The sequence below is a fragment of the Hordeum vulgare genome, chromosome 7H, assembly GCF_904849725.1.
Source record: "Hordeum vulgare subsp. vulgare chromosome 7H, MorexV3_pseudomolecules_assembly, whole genome shotgun sequence".
NCBI classification, from domain to species: Eukaryota; Viridiplantae; Streptophyta; class Magnoliopsida; order Poales; family Poaceae; genus Hordeum; species Hordeum vulgare.
In genome coordinates this window covers 605,960,804-605,982,409 of record NC_058524.1, presented here as the reverse complement: position 1 = coordinate 605,982,409, position 21,606 = coordinate 605,960,804, and the positions used below count along the sequence as shown (strand labels likewise).

General features: G+C 42.5%; 1 protein-coding gene across 2 annotated transcripts; it reads right to left on the bottom strand.

The window, feature by feature from the left end:
• Positions 1–1,966: 1,966 nt before the first annotated feature.
• LOC123412588 (protein DETOXIFICATION 16-like) lies at positions 1,967–4,231 on the bottom strand. 2 transcript variants are annotated; one of them, XM_045105538.1, is made up of 7 exons: positions 3,407–4,231; positions 3,233–3,319; positions 3,069–3,125; positions 2,750–2,988; positions 2,540–2,658; positions 2,355–2,441; positions 1,967–2,268 (listed from the first exon to the last, which is right to left on the bottom strand). In XM_045105538.1, the coding sequence occupies exons 1-7, from the start codon at positions 4,183–4,185 to the stop codon at positions 2,218–2,220; spliced, it is 1,419 nt and encodes a 472-aa protein (XP_044961473.1). In that variant the 5' UTR covers positions 4,186–4,231; the 3' UTR covers positions 1,967–2,217. The 2 variants fall into 2 exon arrangements, with proteins under 2 accessions (XP_044961473.1, XP_044961474.1); XM_045105539.1 differs by having other exon boundaries at positions 2,081–2,110; positions 3,407–4,185.
• Between the last annotated feature and the right edge of the window lie 17,375 nt (positions 4,232–21,606).

Sequence of the window (21,606 nt, the reverse complement as noted above, 5' to 3'; positions counted from 1 at the left end):
AAAAACTCCTCCATTTTGATTTTGTGTAGCTCAAAAAACGTATTGGTTCATGAAATTTTACAGGAATATAGTATACGACTTAGGTTCATGTGTATGTTTTCACATTTTTTTTCTAAACTCGAAAATCTTATTTTCAAATTGTTAAAAAAATGAGTCCAAGAATAATGATCTCATTTTTTGTTCATTCACATACGGAATAAATATCTCTGACCTTCTTCAATTTATGGAAATGTCTAAAAGTATTGTACTGGTAGGATCAGGTAGAATCATAGATTCTACGACTCGATTCTATCGAAGACTTAATTTCCGATCTGATTTAGAATCACGATTCACACAATTTTTGAATCATATTAGTATTTAGGGAAGACTCAAATATTTATCATGAATAATCTTAACATAAACACAAAATTCATTAGATCCCAACAAATACACCGCACAAAAGGTATTACATCATGTGGATCAAAACGGAGATGCGATGATCATTGTATTGAAGATTAAGAGAGAGACAGAGATTGTCATCTAGGTACTAGATATGGACCCATAGGCCTATGGTGAACTACTCACACATCATCATGTGGGCATCAAGGTTGATGAAGAGGCCCTCCGTGATCGATCCCCCTCTGGCAGGGTGCCAGAACGAAGCTCCAGATGCCTCTCATCGAAACAGAGACTTGTGGCGGCGTAAAAAGTGTTTCGTGACTGCTTCCAGGGTGTTTAGGTTATTTGAGAATTTATAAGCCAGAGAATGGAGTCGGGATGGCCTCGAGGGGCCCACAAGCCATTAGGGCGCCCCCCCTCCCCCAGGCCACGCCGGGTTGGCTTACGGGGCCCTCGTGCGGCCTCCAACCTTCTTCCGATGCTCGTTCGTCTTCTTTTTGTCTAGAAAAAATCTCCAAAATTAAAGTTTCAGGTCAATTGGACTTTGTTTGGTATGAAAATCCTAAAAAGTGAAAAACATGCAGAAAACAACAACCGACACTGGGCACTGGGTTAATAGGTTAGTGATACCCAAAAAGTATTCTAGAATAATAATATATCAGCGTAGAACAATAAAAAATTATAGATACGTTGGAGATGTATCAGCCCTCCCTCGTCCTTCCGCTTCATGAGCGTTTCCTCCTTTTTGGCATGCGGCGATTTTTCCTCATCACTAAGTTGATCTTTCGGGCAAGCATGCTGCTCAGATCCTCCTGCACCTCCAACACCTCCATCTCCGGCAGGTTCTCATCCGGTTCAATGCGTCAGCGGCGGGAGCGAAGAAAAAAATTAGGAGAAAAGGGCAGAAATTGGGTGCGGCAGGATGAAAGAAGAGAATGGGAGATTTTGGTGCGGAAACAATATGGGATGCTACAAAAGCGTGGGCTTCGCCTTTCTTTTGGATGGACCATGGGTACAAGAATCCAACGTGTCTCGTGTCCGGACTCCCACAAAGCCCCTCACGTTTGGATTCGGTTTGCGGGAAAAACATGATCCAAACTGCTTTCTGGACGGATGAGGGCCGACATTACGTCCGAACATATATTATCGTTTTGACGGTCGCTGTTGAAGACTATTACTATGGTTCACTACGAACGAAGTGGTTCTGAGTTGGAATTATATGAGAACCAAAAAAATGGGCTGGTCCAGCGTGAGGGAGTGTGCGCGGTTGGCGAAATAGCCTTTAGACGACACCTACCACTCAAAACAATCTATTACCCAATTATACAATGGAATCTGAGAAATAACTTGATCATTTTTCCTATTTTAATTTACTGCATTTGATTTTCTTTTCGATGCTTGCAAGCGAAAGTAATAATTTAATTTTGCAAATTCATATTGAATACATGTAGTCGTGTGAATGCTTGTTCAAACTTCTGTAAATGCATCAATACGTATTTGTAGTGTCATCGTGTGATTCCTCATAAAAACATTCTATGCCTCCAACTACTCAATATGTATACGGTGCAAAATATAGTACTAATTATATGAGAACCAAAAAAATATTTATAGGAATAAATGATTGCTTACAAAAGAATTGAAAATATCACTCGCTCAAAAAAAACAATAGACAATATCTAACTATGTTGGTTACATTATAATCTTAGTCACCAATATCCACATTTTCTCCTTGCTTTTCAAAGCAAAATGGCATAACTATGTATATATTTTTTTTTTCATCTGCCAGCATGTTTGATCGTATCACAAAATGCGATGTTTTGCCGCGGTATGGTATTATTTTTATGCAGCCGGAAGAGAAGATCCTAACACCATGTCTTTTGCCTTAATTGCCTGATAAAGAACAATAAGAGAGATCACACATTGTCGTGCAAATGCGAATTTACGGTGATACACAAATTACAAGATGTTGAACTTACCTCCTTCTCCCAGTTTATAGAAAGTACGATCCACATGAGCAACACAAGCTTCGTGAGACTGCCACAAACGATGCCGAGCCAAAGCCCCTATTGGAACCACAAAAAATTTGGTCTCTTTAAAAAAAAAGAAGAGGAAAATTCATATGGCCAGTGACAAGTAAAGTTCGTGCTGACATAATACATACCATCCCGTTCATATGCAAGATAAATGCAAGCAACAAGGCCAAGGGGATGCCTGCCAAGTAGAACGCGGCCAGGTTGACACGCGCACCAATCTTCTGCTCACCACATCCATAGAGCACACCTGTATGTAATGTTCAGACAAAGATCATGCCACTATGTTCGAGATTGTTGTAAATGTGTGACAATGTGGGGAATTTCATCTATATATGTACCTGAAAGAGATGTGTGGATTCCATCTATGAAGAAAGATATGGCGAGGACAGGTATCATCCTGGCAATGTATGTCACGACTTCTTCCTCGTTGCTGTACATGTATCCCCAAAATTTGCGTAGAGAAATCATTGTGACGGAGATCACTGTGCCTGCAAACAACGCCATCCATACGACCAGTCTAGTTGCCAGCTTCGCTGCCTGAGGCCTACCGGCGCCAAGTTCATTGGAAACGCGTGTACTGTATTGTATATTATGCAGGAAAATCAGTGAGACCACTCAGCAGACATAGCTACATTTCGTTTGTGAACTGCACGGTACCTTATGGCTGTGCAGAGACCAGATGGCACCATGAACATGAGAGCACCGGTGTTAAGACTGCAGAATTAAATAATGCACAGCTTAGAATGAGTGAACAGGCGAAAAAATGTTGACATGTTGTAGTTGTAGTACATGCAAAAGGTTGTCTTGAGTGTTGAGATTACCATATTGACAACACTGAGGTTTCAAGCTTAGGATTAGGCAGAAGACCAGACAGCAGCACAAGCAGTTCAAACGACCACCACTCCAAGCTGCAATAATTTTTCATTAGTAAGATGAGATATGCATGCATGCATGCATCCAAGGATCAAGTAGAGTTGTTGAGGATTTCGTCTCACCAAACCATCATGGCGGACGGGACGGCCAGCTCCGCGAACTGGCGTAGCTCCTTGAAGGCCTCCATGGAGAACCCAGTCCACGTCCTCTTGCATACACCGGACAGCCTCGTGTACAGGGACAGCATGGCCAGGTTTGTGGAGTAGGAGACGGCGGTTGCCAGCGCCGCGCCTTTGCTCCCCATGCCTGCCTTGTGAACCAGCGCCCAGCACACGGCGACGTGGCTCAGCGACGTGACGGCGGAGCTGGCCATGACCGGCACGACGATGCTCTGCGTCTGCAAGAACCGGATGTGGCACGTGAGAGGGACGTAGGGGACGAGGGCGGGGATGAGCCACCGCGCGTAGGCGCCGGCCTCGGCGGCGATGGCCCGGTCCTGGCCGAGGAGCAGGAGGATCCGGGCGGTGTTGGCCCAGACGAGGGCGATGGGGACGCAGGCGAGCGCGAGCACCAGCATCGCCCGCTGCTTGTAGACGCCGAGGAGGTGGTACTGCCGCGCGCCGAACGCCTGCCCGCACAGCGTGTCCAGCGCGCTCGCCATGCCGACAAGCAAGCTGAAGCCGGTGACGTTGGCGAGGGAGGTGGCGAGCGAGGCGCCGGCGAGGTGCAGCTCGCCGAGGTGGCCCACGAACATCACGGACACCAGCTGCAGCGCGCACCGGAGGACGCCGCTGGCCACCAGCGGCCCGGCCAGCCGCAGCAGTCGCTTGACTTCCCACGCCGCCGCGTTCTCGTCCCGCTCCACGAGCAGGGGCTGCTCGTCTACCCTCGGGTTCTCCATTCTTGTCAACTTCAGCAGAGGACTGGACTCAGGACTGGAGTAATTGGGATTGTGAGGAAGCAGGCGACATGTAAGGTATTTATGGGGAAGCTGCGTAGAAGATTACTACTTCCCTGCTTCTTCACAATCCTTGGAAAGATTATACTCCTATAGGTTTGCATAGATTATAAAATCTTGAGTGGTGGTGATAGGTTAAGCGTGGCTGCCAAGCATCAGACGTTGGTTCGGAGCAACCATGTTTACGCACGAGGAAAGTTAAAATTGTTTAGACGACAATGAGATGATGCGACTGAGATAAGTAGTAAACGGAGGACTGCGAGTAGACCAAACAGCAACAGACAACATAAAATGCTACTTGGCGGCCACGCTTTGACCCCTGTTCTATATGACGGTTCCAAAACCAACGGATAGTTATTTGATTGTTTTTCCATAAACATGTCTAAAAACACGCATTATTTTATCAGTCAATTACCCACAGGTGTCTAAACTTGGCAAAAAAATAATCAGTTTCGTGCTAAAACTTGCGGCGTACATTGAACCGATGACAAAACTTGACCTAGACGTGCATCTACGATGCTAATCCCATTTTCTATACATACATCGTGCTGACGAGGCACGTCAACATGACGTGGAACCCGATGTCATTCACCGGAAGGCGGGGATGGACGTGGGGCCTGATTTTTGTGAAAAACATCCTAATATTTGACTTTTATTCACAACAATCCTTTGAATCCTAATATTCATTTACTTACTTTATGATTAGTATTATTAATTAAAATACTATTCATGTAATTCTAAAATATGTAAAAGCATTATTTAAAAAATATTATGTAATTTAAATAGTAATATGGATTATAATCGTATTTATGAATTGCAAACACTATCATGGTAAATATAGGTCCTGCAGTCCATTTAAGTCCCATCTTGGTCATTAAGTTTTTTTGTGTGTGACAAATACGGGTCACTAGATTTAGCTATCCTAGCAAGGCAGGAAGCTTGACTTGGTCGGGTAGGCAGCACCTTAGGTTTGTTAGAATGAGGTTGTGTGCTCCAACCCCTGCTTTTAAACTTTTCCTCCTTTGTACTATTTCCTAATAGGTCTGCCTCACTCGTTCTTTGAAGGAAAGAAAATCGAGGGGCTCTTTTGTGATGAAAAAACTTCCAAGGTGTTTTTCTCAAAACAAAAAAAAAACAGGCCGCATGTTCATCCCCGCCATTCCTGTCGCTGATAGTGGGTCCTACGTCACATTGGTGCGCGTCGTTAGCATGCTAAGCGTGAACAAACGGTATTAGCATCATAGATGCACGTCCAATCCAAGTTTTGTCACCGGTTCATGAATGCCGTGAGTTTTAACACCAAACTGATTTTTCGTGCCAAATTCAAGCACTTGTGGTGTAATTGACTCTTAATTTATTACTCCCTCTGTCCCATAATACAAGAGCATTTTTTACACCACATTAGTGTCAAAACGCTCTTATATTATGGAACAGAGAGAATAGATATTAGCATATATGTCCTTCGTTCGTTGAAGTGAAAGAGAACTTTTTTATGAGAAGTAACGAAAGAGATAAATGATGTGTCCATCAAAAATGGCCTCCCGCGGCTAGGAGCCGCAGTCTTCTCCATGATCATGTTTGTCCTTTGATATTTTGATGATAGTGAGGTTGGTCGGCGTGGCGGCGACCATCCAACTCTTGCCTTTTTTTCTTCAGGCCCACCTCCGTCTCAGGGTTATGGCTACCTCCTCATTTGGTGGCTGCATGCCCGGCGACCTTCGGTGCACAGTTGCTTCGACCAGTCTCTCATACGACAATGTACCCTGATGGATTACTAACTATAGCGCATAAATTCCATTTTATTAGCATAAATAGCGTATAACCAATCATGAGCGTCCATTCTTTATCAGGATTTATCTCGGTCAGCCCACTAGCAGGCACGGAAACACCCTGTGTTTGTAAGGCACGAGTAAAAAAAGAACGCATTGAATAATCAAACTCACGATCTGGAAAACCCGATCACTTCCTGCTAGCCATTCGCACAAATGAGTCCTGCTAATCCATGTCCAACACTAATACTTAAGAAAATACTACATTGTAAGATTCAAGATATTTTTTTCTTTTTTTTATTGGTTGTTTCTTAGCTTTTCAAAAGAAAAATAATAAATAAAAATGTATGAATATTTTCTGCAAATGAACAATTTTTTAAACCCTGAATTATTTTTAAAAATGCAAAAACATTGAACAATTTCGTACATTTATGAAAATAAGGAACAAAATTCTAAATGGGTACATTTTTAAAATTAACAATCTTTTTGAACAGGAAACTTATATAAAAACACGTTTTTTTAAAGTGTGAACAATTATTAGAAACGGGAACATGTTTAGCATATACAGGAAACTCTTAGCAAAACAAATCTAAAGGCAAACAGTATTTGGATTTTTTTAGTATTTCACTAAAAAAAGAATTTTCTCTAATTGGGGAAAAAAGATATAAAGTCTCTATGTTTTTTTGGAAAATGCAAATATTTATTATAAAATCATACCTTTTTTGAATTTTGAGAAGAAATCCCAAACCAAACAAAAATTTAATGGTCCGAATATTTTCTGAAACGGGGACAAAATTTTGGAATTCTGATATTTTTCAAAAACTTGAACAAAATTTGAAAGCGTAAATTATCTATAAAAATATTGATTTTACAAAACATTAAAATATTAAAATAAACATAGAAGGAAAAAAGGGAACAGCAAAGGAAAAGAGAAAGGAACAGAAAAGAAAACATGAAAACAGATCGGGCAATTGTGCAAGATACGGCAAATAAGGTACACGTCACGCGGCCCACGTAAAAATTCTTCACAAGCCATTTTTCGTTTTGTACCTTCAAAATCGGAAGTGTGCCTTCAGCGTCGGTTAGGAAAACCGGCGTGCCTCCAGCGCCGGTTGGGAAAACCGGCTTCTGCAGCGCTCCATCTCGTGGGCTGGCCCATGTATAATGTTTTGGTCCTTCAAAATCGGAAAAAAGTTCATAGAAATTCAAAAAAATCATATTTGTGATAAAAGTTCAATGATTATAAAAAAAGTTTAACTATTTTTGAAATATGTTTGTATATTTTAAAAAAGTTCACAGGATTAGTAAACAAATCAATGATTTTCAAAAAAAAAGTTTATCATTCATGCATAACTATGTGGGGACTCTTACACTACAGAACTTGGTTTGCATATTCCAATGATGAGCCTCCTCAAATGAGCTCTAGGTCTTCATGAGCAAACAAGTTGGATGCACCCCCACTACTTCCATTGGAGAGCTTACCTTAGCTCATATGTGCATCTGTTACATCGCAATCCCTACTCCTCACATCATATCTATCATTTGACTTTCTCTCGCCTATGGTTGTCCTCATTGATGTGAGCCTTTCACACCTTTTTGTCTTCCTTCCCCATTATTATTCTATTTGCCATCCTAAGTGCCAACATATCTTGCTTACGCTCATCCATTGCATGAGTGCTCAAAATTGAAAGGGAGAGGATCATTTTGACTTGTGCCTGACGAGTGGTCTGGGGATGAGTCAAAATAAGATTCAAAGGAGACTAAGTGAGAGGTTTAGTAGATTGAGTTCTCAATTAAATTTTTTTCTCTGAACCCATCTCCCACTTCTTGCACGCAAACATCATTTGGAGACATTCGAGTCACGGACAATGAGAGCTCTTGCACCTTTATGTTTTTACTTTGCTAAATTCAATACTAGATATAGACTCTTGCTTGTTATTGTCTTGACTTGAATTGCATATCTCACTTGCTTTACTTTGAAGTTCTTATTTGTGTCTTAGCATGTCACCACAGAAATTATTGTGTTATCATTTATCTACTCGAGGACGAGCAGAAATTAAGCTTGGGATGTTGATACGTCCCAAACGTATCTATAATTTCTGCTTGTTCCATGATCTATTGGGTGACATTGTTATATCTTTTGCTATACTTTTATATAATTTTACACAAATTTTGACTAACCTACTAACTCAGTGCACCCAGTGTCAGTTTCTGTCTGCTAATGTCTATTTTGCAGGGGCTTTTACCCAATTTTGCGAAGCCCGAAAAAATCCAGAAAATATATTAAAAAATCAGCGAAATAGAAGCTTCAGGATCACCGAAGGAGGGCCGGGGGCCTCCCAGGCGGCCTGCTGGCGCGGCCAGGGCCCAGGCCGCTCCAGGAGGTCGCCTAGGTGGGTCCCACCTCCTCCGGTGCCCTGCTTTGGCCTATATTTAGTGTTCCGTGAGGAAACCCTCGTAGACTTTCTGGAATAGCGAATTTCTCCATCGTTTTGCCGCCGCAACGCTTCCAAGATCGGGAGCGTCAGGAGAGCTCTTCCCGACACCCTGCCGGAGGGAGGATTGACCTCCGGGACCTTCTCCACCACCATGGACGCTTCCTGGACGTGTCGTGAGTAGTCCGTCTTGGACCATGAGTCCATGACCAGTAGCTATGTGATGTCTTCTCTCCAATCTTGTGCTTCAATGGTTAGTCCTTGTGAGCTGCCCTACATGATCAAGGCATCTTTGTAATCCTCTTGCTTTTGCTATGCTTGGTTTGTTGGGATACGATGGATTATGAGATTATGTTCAGATTGTTATGAGTTATATATTTGATTATCCTTTTTATATTATGTTCCTTAGTGATTCATGCATGTTTTCCGTTGCTTTTTATTGCTTTCACCAAGTAGTAGATCGTAACTCCAAGAGGGAGCGTTATGCATGATTGTGGGTTCGGGCCCCTCGATGTCTAGATTGAGTGACAGAAACATGAGACTAGGGGATGTGCTTGTTGCCACCAGAGAGAAAACAACGGTGCTTGTGACCACGGTTACAAGGATAGTTTACCTTACGCATAGTACGTTAATGCAGTTGTCCGTTGCTTTGAGTTTACACTTTGGGTGGGGCTCGCAACTTAATACCGGAGAGATGTTCTGGATAGATATCTCAAGGTGGATGATTAGTAAGTAGATGCTGATGAATAATGGTCTACTTGACTTGGCGTACTGCCCATTACTATTGAGCCTCTAACTATCAAGGAGCATAATTAGCATTGTGGTGCGATCATAATTCTGTTAATTGCCCAACTGTGATTTGTTTACCGAAGCTTAGTTGTTTATCGTCTTTTCGGAGAGAGACATCACTAGTGAACATCATGTGACTCCGGTCCATATCATCATCATTGTTCACACCTCCATCATTTACCGCTTTCATTTATTTTTCCGTTCCAATCACTATTACCTTCCCGCTTGTGTTTTGATCCTTTGCAAACTATAAGGCTAGAGAGATTGAAAACCTCTCTGTACTCGTTGGGAGCAAAGTTATTTGTTGTGTGTGCAGGTCCACGTCTTTTGCTAGCGCAAGGGTGGAAGACACCTACTTGTTGAGCCTAGGAGTCCTCCTGGTTCGATAAACCTTACAGTCTCTGTGTGAGGGAAATTTGCTGCTGACTACATCTCCACCTTCCACTTGGGGTCCAACAAGGGACGAGAAGTATATACATCAACTCGTCATCAGCAGCCCCACGTTGCCCTTGAGCTAAACCCTAAACAATCTCTTCTTGAAGTTACCCAATACTCATCCTTTTCCTCGCAGTAATCAACTCCCTCCATAAACGCCTCCATTCTCTACTAGGTATGTCCTGCCCTACGTTGCTTCGCCGCCTCTCCTAGGTCACCCCTCGCAGATAGATGCGTTCTTGAGATCTATCTATCTGCTAGTGGTCACCAATCGGTTGGTCGACCGTTCCTAACCTTGCTTATGCCTCATGCACGTTCTTACTGCTAGATTTTGTAGAAGTGGTAGGAGAAGCGCTCCTCACGTGGACTGAACCTTTATGCATGTGCGTGTGGAGGCATCAAAATCAGAAAAAAGTTCATGGTAATTCAAAAAAATCATATTTGCGATAAAAGTTCAATGATTATGAAAAAAGTTTAACTATTTTTGAAATATGTTTGTATATTTTAAAAAAGTTCACAGGATTCAAAAACAAATCAATGATTTTCAAAAAAAAAGTTCATCAATTTTCAATAAAACATCATCAATTTTTAAAAACACTTAACTTATTTTGAAAGAAGTTCAAGAATTTTAAATTACGTTCACGATTTTGAAAAATTTCATGAATTTAAATAAAAAATTCATCGATTCCAAAAAATTTCACAGTTTTTCAAAAAAGTTCATCAATTTGGATAAATTTCACGGGCTAAAACACAGCTTGGATATCTAAATGTGCCGACCCATGATGGAGCGCTGCAGGCGCCAGTTAGGAAAATTTGCCTTTAACCAGCGCATGTGGCGCTAAATAGGTTTTCACCGACATGTTTGGATGATCCGCCCACATTATCCTTTTGTAATTCCACTCCATGTGCATTTTTTTAATAAAACTTGGTGATACCCCTCAAAAAAGGAGATAGTATTGTCCCTGAATTGAGAAAATCTGTACCACCTCGGATTCATTTGTTTTTTACTGTGAACGGACAAAAAAAATTAAAGAAACGCACATGCTTTTAATATTAGGTATAGATAGAATTGAAACAAAGCCGTTTTTAAATTCCAAGGGAAAAAGGAAAACAATTCAAAAGAATCCGATTTTTTAAATATAAGATCCTTGAGTGCACTACTTGCATGCAAAAATTCATGCCCGAGCCTAAAAAAGAGCATGCACAAAGTCCCATCTTAACCGTCTGGTCACTAACAAGAGGCCTGATGCCATGCTGACACGCCTCGTTAGTGTCGTGGGCAGGTAAAAATAAGGTTGAATTATATTTGCCCCCAAGTTGTCATAACTGTTCTATGTAAAATCAGTTACTCCATTAAGGCTAGAACTTGACATAAATAGTCATTTTGTGTTAGAACTTATGATGTATATATAAGTGATTTAAGAACTTGGCTTGACAGTGTAAATATAGTGTTGCATACGCCTGCAACTCTGACTAGACATGTCAGCATGGAGAGGAGGCCACCCTAAGTGACCGAAAGAGGCTCGGTGTGTTGCCTATTATGCAAAAAGCTTCTCTATATATTATTTCTTTCATACTCATACTAAAATGGCCGTATGCATCCCTTGTTGATGCAGAGGCCGGGAAGTGAAAATCTCTCCTATTTTTTAAGTAAAGAGAGCCTTGGCTCAGTGGTTGGGCATGCGGTTGTGCAGCCCAACGACCCGAGTTCAATTCCTAGAATTGACAGGTGATGCACAGGGAGTTTTTCCCCATTTATTGAGGATCAAGTTTGGCGTGTGGTAAAACCACTCATCAAAAAAATCTTGATACTCATTTAAAAAAAATTCTGAGGACCATGTTTATCTTGGTACTCATACTAAAATGGTGGTATGCATCCCTTGTTGGTGAAGAGGCCGGGAAGTGAAAATCTCTCCCATTTTAATAAAAAAAGGTGAGCTTGTGCATCACGGTGGAGAAGGAAACGGTATGCGCGAAAAGAGTGTTCTGGCGACGAGTCAGGCGACCTCGTCGCTGGCCGCATCAGGAAACGCCGGCGACGGGAGTTTCAGGCCTGGAGGGCGGTTCTGGGTTCTTGTAACGCCCCGGACACACCCGCCGGCGGTCGTTACTCCTGGCGGGATCTAGATTGGCCCCACGTATCAATACTAGTCTTTTCTGCGCACTTTGTCCTCACTCATGCGCACGCGGGATCAACTTCCCGGTCGGTCACCCATCCTAAAACTACTTCAAGCTGAGCACGCTTAACCTGGGAGTTCTGTTCGAATGGGCTCCCGGAAAAGAAGGAATTCCTTATTGATATGTGTAGTCTATCATCCCTAATAAGCCAGGCTATCACAGTTCTGGCTAACAGTGACGATGAGGAGGAGGCCCTCGCCACCGACGGTGAGCATTCTCTCAGCGCTTCACCTACACCTTCTGATCGTATTTGTAAAGCGTTTCAGGATGGATTCTTGGAGGAGGAGGTCGCCGAGATCGTAGACGAACTGGTTCCGACGAATGATCCAGCCAGGCAAGGACTGCAGGATGCGGACAGGATCGAGGTCGCCAGGAGGGTTGCCCGTCAAAGAACATCGGCGTCGTCTGTGCGGTCGTGGCAGGGTCCTCTTCCTAAGGTCAGTTTGCCGAAACTTACTTTGTCAGATTTTTTGTCCACGTCGTGGAAGATAGTCACAAACAAGAAACAAAGAAAGAGAGCTGCTGTGTTGACGGCGACGGCGAGGCCGCCGGCGAGTCAGATCCCATCGGCATATTCAAATTCGTTGAAACCTTCGTTGGGCCTAGTAACGTCAGAACAAATAACGCAGGGGCTGGACTTAAGTCATACTGGGTATATGGCCCAGTTAAGAGTCCAGGCTTTTTGCAATAATAACAATCACGAGGTATCTGATGCTATTACGTATCCACAACAGCCTGGTCCCGCTGCCGTCTCTCTTTCGATCGCAGCCCAGGCTGGGGCTTTGCTGCCTGTCGAGGGACGTATATCGCGACAGAAGGATCCCGACCCTGTTGTCTCTCGTTCGATCACGAGGGTGTCTAGGGCTGGCTTTCCTCGCTTGGGTCCAGGAAGGGCGCCGCAGATCCCTTCTCTCCGTTGTGCTGCTACTATGTCAGGGAGGGGAGTGTCGCAAGCGCAGCCACCGTCGGGCCAGGCTGGCGCTACTGGGGCGCTAGGGAAACAACTGGGAACCAGGAAGGGCTCGAGCCACGGTCCCAAGCAGCCTGCGACTGCTGCTGCCAAGCCGGCGGTGCCTGCTGCGACCGTGGGATCGCAGGCGGGGCATGACGTCAACAGGTTTCAGCCGCGTGGGCAATGGGGCGATGACGGCGTTCACGCGTATGGTCCTGGACAGCACCGAGGATCCTCTTCGGCTGGAGGGGGCCGCGACTATGCATGGCAGGCTACTACTGCTAATGGCCAAGGGTTCTCGGGTCCTCCCGGGAATTTTGTGCCGGGGCCGGCTGGCCCTAAGAGGGGTTGTTTCCATCAGAAGTGGGGAGGTCGCGGAGGTGGCAGGCACCCTCGTCCTCCGGTGCCGCCTGAGACTGCTTCTGGGACTGATAGCGAACATCTAGCGGCAGCAGAATTTGGTTGCACCGTCTACTACCCCTCCGATAAAGGGCATAGCTGATGGTGCTCTGGCTTCGTTGGACAAAGGTGGGGGTGATCGTCCAACTAAGTGGGCGCGAAAGAAGGAAAAAATGACTTGTTATCGTTGTGGGGAGAATGGTCATTTTGTGTCTGAATGCTCGGCGGATCTTTGTGAGTTCTGTCTCAAACCTGTTCATGGTTCTTCTGTGTGCCCCCTTTTGACTGGCCAGATGCCCCTTATGGCTATCTATGGAGTATGCTCTGAGGAGCTTATGTTTTTTGAGTCTCCTGCTTTGACGTCGACAGTGCATCTGCCAGATGCGGCTCTTATTGGTATGGTTACTGTCGCTAGTGGGAGGATGACTGTGGATCAGATTGTGCAACAACTTCAGGATCTTGTGTCGGCAACTTTCCGTTGGGAGCCTATTGCGATTTCTGAGACTGTGTTCAAGGTGGTGTTTCCTTTCAAGGAGGAGTTAGCACGGCTGCTAAAGTTCGGCATGTGTAGAGTGCCTAGCACGTCGTGTATCCTCGAGTTCGATGTATGGAAGGATGATGAGCCTCAGGGGGTGCCTCTGGATCAGATTTGGGTTCGTTTTTCTGGAGCTCCGTCTAAGGCGGTTAATGACTTCTTGGTTGCATGGAGTTTTGGGTCACTGATTGGAAAAACTGAGAAGGTTGATATGGCGTTCACGCGTAACAATGGAGTTGCTCGAGTTCTCGTTAGTGTCATAGATAAGGGGCCGATTCCGGATGAAGTTCTTTGGACTTTTGGGGGTAGAAGGTATACCCTCAATCTTGAGGTCGAGAGCACTTCTCTATCAGTTGATGGGGTGCTGGACCCTGATGTGGATATGACTGACAGAGATGGTGCGGATAGAGATGGTACGTCGGGGCCTACAGATTCAGGCAAAGGCGACACATTGCCACAGGCGCCTGCACCTGGGTCGGCTGCACCAGCACTGCTGGCAGGTTTGGGGGGACCGGCCCCTGGTGGGGTGGCATCTTCCTTAGCATGTGATGGTGTGGCATCCTCCCCGCTAGCGCAGCTGCGCTTTGGTTCGGTTCAGCCGGCTTCGACGCCGTCGTATGCTGATAGGTCCGGGCTGCCAATTCAGGATATTGACCGAAGGCAAGTGAAATTTTCTTTCGCTGGGAAACTCCCCATATGTGCTTCGTTGCAGCCGTCACCTCTAGCTGAGGGACTTCCAGCGATTTCTTTCGATCACTACCTTAGTCGGGCTAGGCTTGAGGAGGCTTTGGCTCCGATACTGATGGAGAGCCTACGGGCTGAGGGGGGTGGAGGCGTTGTGCTACCTCCTCACGCATCGGAGTCTGAGACGCTTGTGGCAGAGGGAGATAACTCAGAGAGGCTACCGTTCACTAATGAGGATGTCATCGCTTTTGGCGGTATACCAGATCCTGCGACACTGGATATGAGTTCTAGTCAGCGGATCCAGGAGCAGCCAGATGCGGATGACTTGCAGTTGGGACGTGCGATGCGAGTTGCTAAAATGAGGGATGTGGAATCTTCAACAGGTATGTCGGTTAATTTGGAAAATTCCATTCTTCATTTTTCCCCTACTGAAATTATTGATAAGGCAACTGCTATTGGGGTATCTCTTGGTAATTCTAATGCAGAAGTTGCGAAATCTATTAATGATTTACTTGATTTAGAGGTAGATAGGGCTCTTGATATTGTTCGAAATTTGGCTGCTGTTAAACCTATGACAGATGCTGAGATTAATGACCTTGGCGGGCTAAATTCTCTATGTGAGAATCTTTTGCCCAGTGATGAGCCTAAGATGGGAGGGGATTCTTATCTGGATTTTAGTTTGGACCCCGAGTTGACTCGTCTAACCGAGTCCGATAATCCTGGTTGTATGGACCAGGAATTCGGGGAGAAACCGAAGCGGACTTGGAAAAGGAAAATTTATCCGGTCTCTGCAATTTGCAGAAGTGCTTGATTTAAAACTGCTAAATAATTCTACGATGAACGATGAGAGGTATATTTTGGAATAGCAGAGGTCTGCGTGACTTGGCTAAAACCAGATTCCTTGCTGACGCAACGATTGAACATAAGCTTGACTTTATCGCCATTATGGAGACAGGGCGCGATAATTTTACAGCTCAGTTTCTAAATTCTTTATTGGCAGGGGTCGATTTTGATTGGCACTGTCTCCCTCCAAGAGGAAGATCCAGAGGGATCTTACTTGGAGTAAGATGCGACACACTTCAGGTTAGGGAAGTCGTGTTTGGTGATTTTGCAGTTAAGTTTAGGATAGCTTCCAAAAGTGACGGTTTTCGCTGGGCTCTTGTAGCGGTATATGGGACGGCTCAACCGGAACTTAAAGCTGATTTTCTTGCAGATTTAGTTCCAATCTGTGATGAGAAATTACCACTTTTGATTGGGGGTGATTTCAATATTATTAGGTGGGCTCATGAAAAGAACAATGACAATTTCGATGGTAGATGGTCATTTATGTTCAACACTATTATTGAGAGCCTTGATCTTAGGGAAATTGAACTCTCGGGTTCGAATTTCACATGGGCGAATTCCTTACCAAACCAAACTTTTGAGAAGTTGGATAGAGTTCTGTATACCATTGATTGGGAACAGAAATTCCCTCTTGTTTCAGTGCATGTGCTTCCGCGGGCGATCTCAGATCACACTCCTCTCCTGTTAGATACGGGGGATGCCTTGCATACGGGGAATAGAAATGGGTTCTCCTTTGAGTCCAGCTGGTTCTTAAGGGAGGGCTTCATGGAGATGATTACCACGGAATGGAATAGGAACGTGGGTGGAAATACTAATGTGGAACGATGGCAAAATAAGATCAGACATCTTAGACAATACCTCTATGGTTGGGCTAAAAATGCCTCAGGGTCTTATAAAGATGAGCGGGACAGGCTTACTATATCGATTGAGGAGCTTGATAGAAAAGCTGAGTTTACTATGCTCAATTCGAATGAGCGAAGTCTAAGATTTGAGGCCGAACAAAGACTACTTGTACTCCTTAGAGAGGAGGAAATGAAGTGGGCTTCTAGAGCGAAAGTTAGGGCAATCGTTCTGGGTGATAATAACACTAATTTTTTTTCACTTGATTGCAAATGGCAAACATAGGAAAAAGAGAATCTTGCAGCTTGAGCAGGACGAGGGTACAACTGTAGGTCATGAGAACTTAAAATTGTATATCTCAAACTATTATAAACAACTTTTCGGTGCTCCTCATGATAGTTTTGTAACTATGGATGAACACCAGGTGGCAGACATACCTCAAGTCGGTGAGGCCGATAATGAGTCTCTGTCTGCTCCTTTTACGGAGAAAGAGGTGCTTGATGCTATTGGTGGAATGAAGTGCGGTAAAGCCCCTGGCTCTGATGGGTTTCCGGCGAAGTTCTACAAAAAATGTTGGCATATCATCAAATCGGATCTTATGGCAATGTTTGATGATCTTTTTGTCGGTAACTTACAGCTCTTCCATCTAAATTTCGGTACAATTACGTTAATACCAAAGAAGGAGGGGGCGACACACATAGAGCAGTTTCGTCCCATCTGTTTGCTTAATGTTAGTTTCAAAATCTTCACAAAGGTGGGAACGGATAGACTAACTAAGATGGCACATTCAGTAGTGCAATCTTCGCAAACCGCTTTCATGCCCGGACGTAATATTCTGGAAGGGGTGGTCGTGCTTCATGAGACCTTACATGAAATTCACTCGAAAAAACTAAACGGGGTGATTTTCAAAGTGGATTTCGAAAAAGCTTATGATAAAGTGAAATGGTCCTTTTTACAACAAACCTTGCGTATGAAGGGGTTCGATGAGCTTTGGCGAAAGCACGTTGACTCCTTTATCAGGAGAGGGAGTGTCGGAATTAAGGTAAACGACGACATTGGTCACTTTTTCCAGACACTAAAGGGGCTAAGGCAAGGGGATCCGATGCCCCCTATCCTTTTCAACATTGTTGTTGATATGCTGGCCCTCTTTATTAAGCGCGCAAACGAAAAGGATTTTGTCGGTGGACTAGTACCACATCTGGTAGATGGGGTGTGTCCATTTTACAATATGCCGATGATACTATTCTGTTTATGGAGCATGATTTAGTGAAGGCTCGAAATTTAAAACTCATCATGTGCCTTTTTGAGCAGCTATCAGGGCTGAAGATTAATTTCAATAAAAGTGAGTTGTTCTGTTTTGGTGAAGCCAAAAATCAACAACACATTTACAATCAGTTATTTGGGTGTGAAGCTGGGGATTTACCTTTTACGTATTTAGGTATTCCCATTCATCATCCTAAACTCTCTAATAAAGAGTGGAAATGCATTGAGGAGCGATTTGAAAAGAAACTTAGCAGTTGGAAAGGTAAGATCCTTTCCTACGGCGGTAGGTTGGTGCTTGTTAATTCAGTTTTAACGAGCATGCCTATGTTTCTCCTATCTTTTTTTGAGATACCTGTGGGGGTGCGGAAAAGATTGGATTTCTACCGTTCTAGATTTTTCTGGAAAAGTGATGAGGTTTCGACTAAATATAGGTTGGCTAAGTGGGACATTATCTGTCGGCCTAAAGAACAAGGGGGGTTAGGTATCGACAACTTAGAGACAAAAAATAGATGTCTTCTCAGCAAATGGTTGTTTAGACTTTCTATGGAGTCTGATGGGATGTGGGTACAAATTTTGAAGAACAAGTACCTCCATTCCAAATCCCTATCTCAGGTTACGGCTAGACCAATGGATTCACCTTTCCGGAAAGGACTGATGCGGGTGAAAAACTCCTTCAATAGAACGAGGGTGATCATTGGTAATGGTGAAGCAACTAGATTCTGGGAAGATTCCTGGCTAGGAGATTCACCTCTTGCGTTTCAATACCCGCGGCTGTACCATATTGCCCGACGTCGACAAGTGTCGGTGGCGGCAGTATTTCGTGAGATACCCCTTAATATCCAGTTCCGTAGGTCCTTAGTCGGCGACAGATGGAATACCTGGTTACATCTGGTCAGAAGGTTAATGGAGGTTAACCTTTCTGACAGGACGGGTCGAATTTCTTGGAGTTTAACCTCGAATGGGCTGTTTACGGTTAAATCCATGTATCTTGATCTCATTGACTCTGTACCTCCAAAATCGCAACATATTTGTAAGATTAAAGTTCCTCTTAGAATTAAAGTTTTCTTGTGGTTTGTCCATAAGGGAGTTATTCTAACGAAAGATAATCAGGCCAAGCGAAAATGGAAGGGTAGCCCCAGATGTAGCTTTTGCCCGAGGGTAGAGACTATTAAGCACCTCTTTCTTGATTGTCCAATGGCTAAGCTTGTTTGGCGCTCGATTCATATTACTTTTAATATCCCTCCCCCTGTTAATTTGAATTCGTTATTTGGAACATGGTTACAGGGAGTGGATGTTTATTTGGCCAAACATATTCGTGTTGGAGCATGTGCTCTTTTGTGGGCTCTATGGAATTGCAGAAATGATTTGGTTTTTAAGAGAATACGTGATATTAACTTTCTGCAGGTTATCTTCAAAATTACCGCACTGATCCGCACATGGTCGTTACTCACTCCTGTGGCAGCCAGGGAGCATATGGTTACTGGGTGTGCCCGTTGGGAGATGGTAGCACAGGATATCTTCAGCCGGTTTGGATGGCGACATATTAATAGGATAGGTGTTTGAACATCTAGATCTTTTAGTCATCTCCGGCTTTGGCGCGAAGCTCGCCTGTATTTTTAATTTTTTCTCTTTGTTACTTTTAGTTATACTCTGTCGACACTTGTTTTGGTTTAATATATGGCTGCATGCATCTATTGATGCAGAGGCCGGGGCTAAACCTCCTTTTCAAAAAAAAAAGTACAGGGAAGAAATTGGCCGCTAGAGATTCAAACCGGTGACCTACAGATTGCATGAGCGGGTTCTAGCCAGCCCAACCTAGGCGAACTTCTTGTCATGTGAGGATATGTATCCTTTATATATTTCGACTGAGCAATATTAATCCCAAAATCAGTGCATGATCGGTGACTCGAGGCAGGAACCTCAGGGTAAAATAAGTGCCCGGGCATACAAGTTTAAAAAAAATGCCTAAACTCTGGATATGCCGCTGACATACCACCAGAACTGACAAGGCAAAAAAATTCTAATGTAAACTAACTTTATGAATATAACACAGCACGATTGTGTGACTAAACTGAATTGCAGTCAACCATTTTCAACATTTTAGTTTTCTTCTCCTTATAATTTACAAAAATATGTAAACTAAAATTATGTGCTATGAATATTATACATAAACTAAAATAAACCTCATTGGAAATGTTCATATAACATCAAAACATATTCCAATACTAATTTAACAAAAAATCATTAAATTAAATTAGTGTCATATATTTTGTCACTAATTTTGATTTTATTTGCAGTATAGTTACATTTTATGAGTATAACACAAAATGACCGTGTGGCTAAACTGAATTGTATTCAGTGCGAACTAATACATTACATATAAATAAACTACATTGAAAATGTTCATATAATATCAAAACATATACCCGTACAAAGGTTAACAGAAACCCTTATAATTAACTTACGAATTAAAAAAATATGATTTAAAACGTGTTGACTTTTTAAGAAATTATTAATTTACTTTTAGAATTTTATATATATTTAACTAAATTCCTATATATGTTGAATTTGTTTCCTAATTTTTCATAACATATCCATGTAGTATATAAAATTAATCATGGTTTAAGAAACTTTTAGGTTGTTTTAAAAAAGAATTCATGTGTTTTTATCAATTTTGTGTGTTTTCTAAAAAACTACGTATTTTCTAACTAAAAATAAATGTAAAATATATAGCAAAATAAATACGAGCCTAGTGTGCCATCAGATTGCAGCTTCTGATTGTGTACTGTTTAAATCATATAGTTTTTTATAATGCTTATATATTTTAAATTCTACAAATATTTTTAAAATAACACATGAATTCTTTTTAAAATGACATGAACCTTTTAAATTATGGAAAGCGTAATTATACTTTTGAAACAAGAGACGTCTTGTGTTGGGGTGGTGTGCCCGTGTGTTTAAGTTGTTATATTTTGTTTATCATATTTTTTTTAATTTTATTGTTCAGCCTAAAGTATATATAAAGCTTGTTTATCTCAGTGTGCAGTATATATAAAGCTTGTTTATATGTACATCACAAGTTCTATCACCAAAGTGATTATTTATGCCAAATTCTAGCACATGTGGTATAATTGACTCTTCTATGTATGCCACAAGTTCAGACACTAAACTGACCATCCATGGAAAGTTCATACACCAATGGTGTATTTACCTCTAAACCAACAAACTCACACAACTCATTAAAAAAATACTCACACAACTTCATGTGTATTATTTCATGCCCCATTGGTGCGTTATCCAGCCTCTTAGCGGCCTATTGTGCCGCCTCTCCTCTTCATGTCCCTGCAAGCCATCTAAGAATATTTATAACAGGTACCCCAAAATACGGGATTGAATAACTGTTTTAGGGCACACAAAAATGTTCTTCTCCAATAACTGCCCTAAAATAGGGCACCATTATTAGAACAATTGATGTTAATTAGGGCATCCAAAACATCGAAACTACTCGATCCAAATTTTCAAACATACGTGACCACATTGCTTATTTCGATCCAAACTTTCAAACATTCTTTGACATATCAAATTCAAGTTCATATCAACATATCAAATGCAACTTAGGAAGCAGCAGTAGTCACAAAACAAAGATGACATAAGGATACAAGTATTCATCACGTTTCTTCTGTGTGCTTATTTTTGTTGATGGATCCATTCCATTCATGATGAAAATTAACAAACCGATTGCACCAACCATGCGACCTCGTACCATGATAATTTTACATGAAGAAAGATCAACTATCGATGTAGTTCTTCTATCAGGGCCATTCTGCACCACATAGTTCTTAAGTATTTTACATGATAGAATATTTATTTTAAAAAAAATCATCAATTTTGAAAAAAGTTCACTAACTTGAACTAAATTGCATGGATTTTAGAAAACTATCACCGTTTTAATGGAGAAGTTTGTGAAATTAAAAAAAATCATTGATTTAGAAAATCATGAATTTGAAAAAAATAAGAGTAAAAGAATATTTTTTGTTTAAGAAACCATCCAGAAAAATGTCTAACGAACCAGAAAACCCCAGTTTGGCAAGCTTCTAGAAGCTTGCCAAAACCGGTGGCTTTCGTTAAACCGAGAAAGAATAAAAACAAATGAAGAATTATGATTGGACACATGTTAGTTGTGCCTTTGTTATTGCGTGTTAGACATAGCGAATAGATCGCGAGTTTGACTCACGGTGAAGC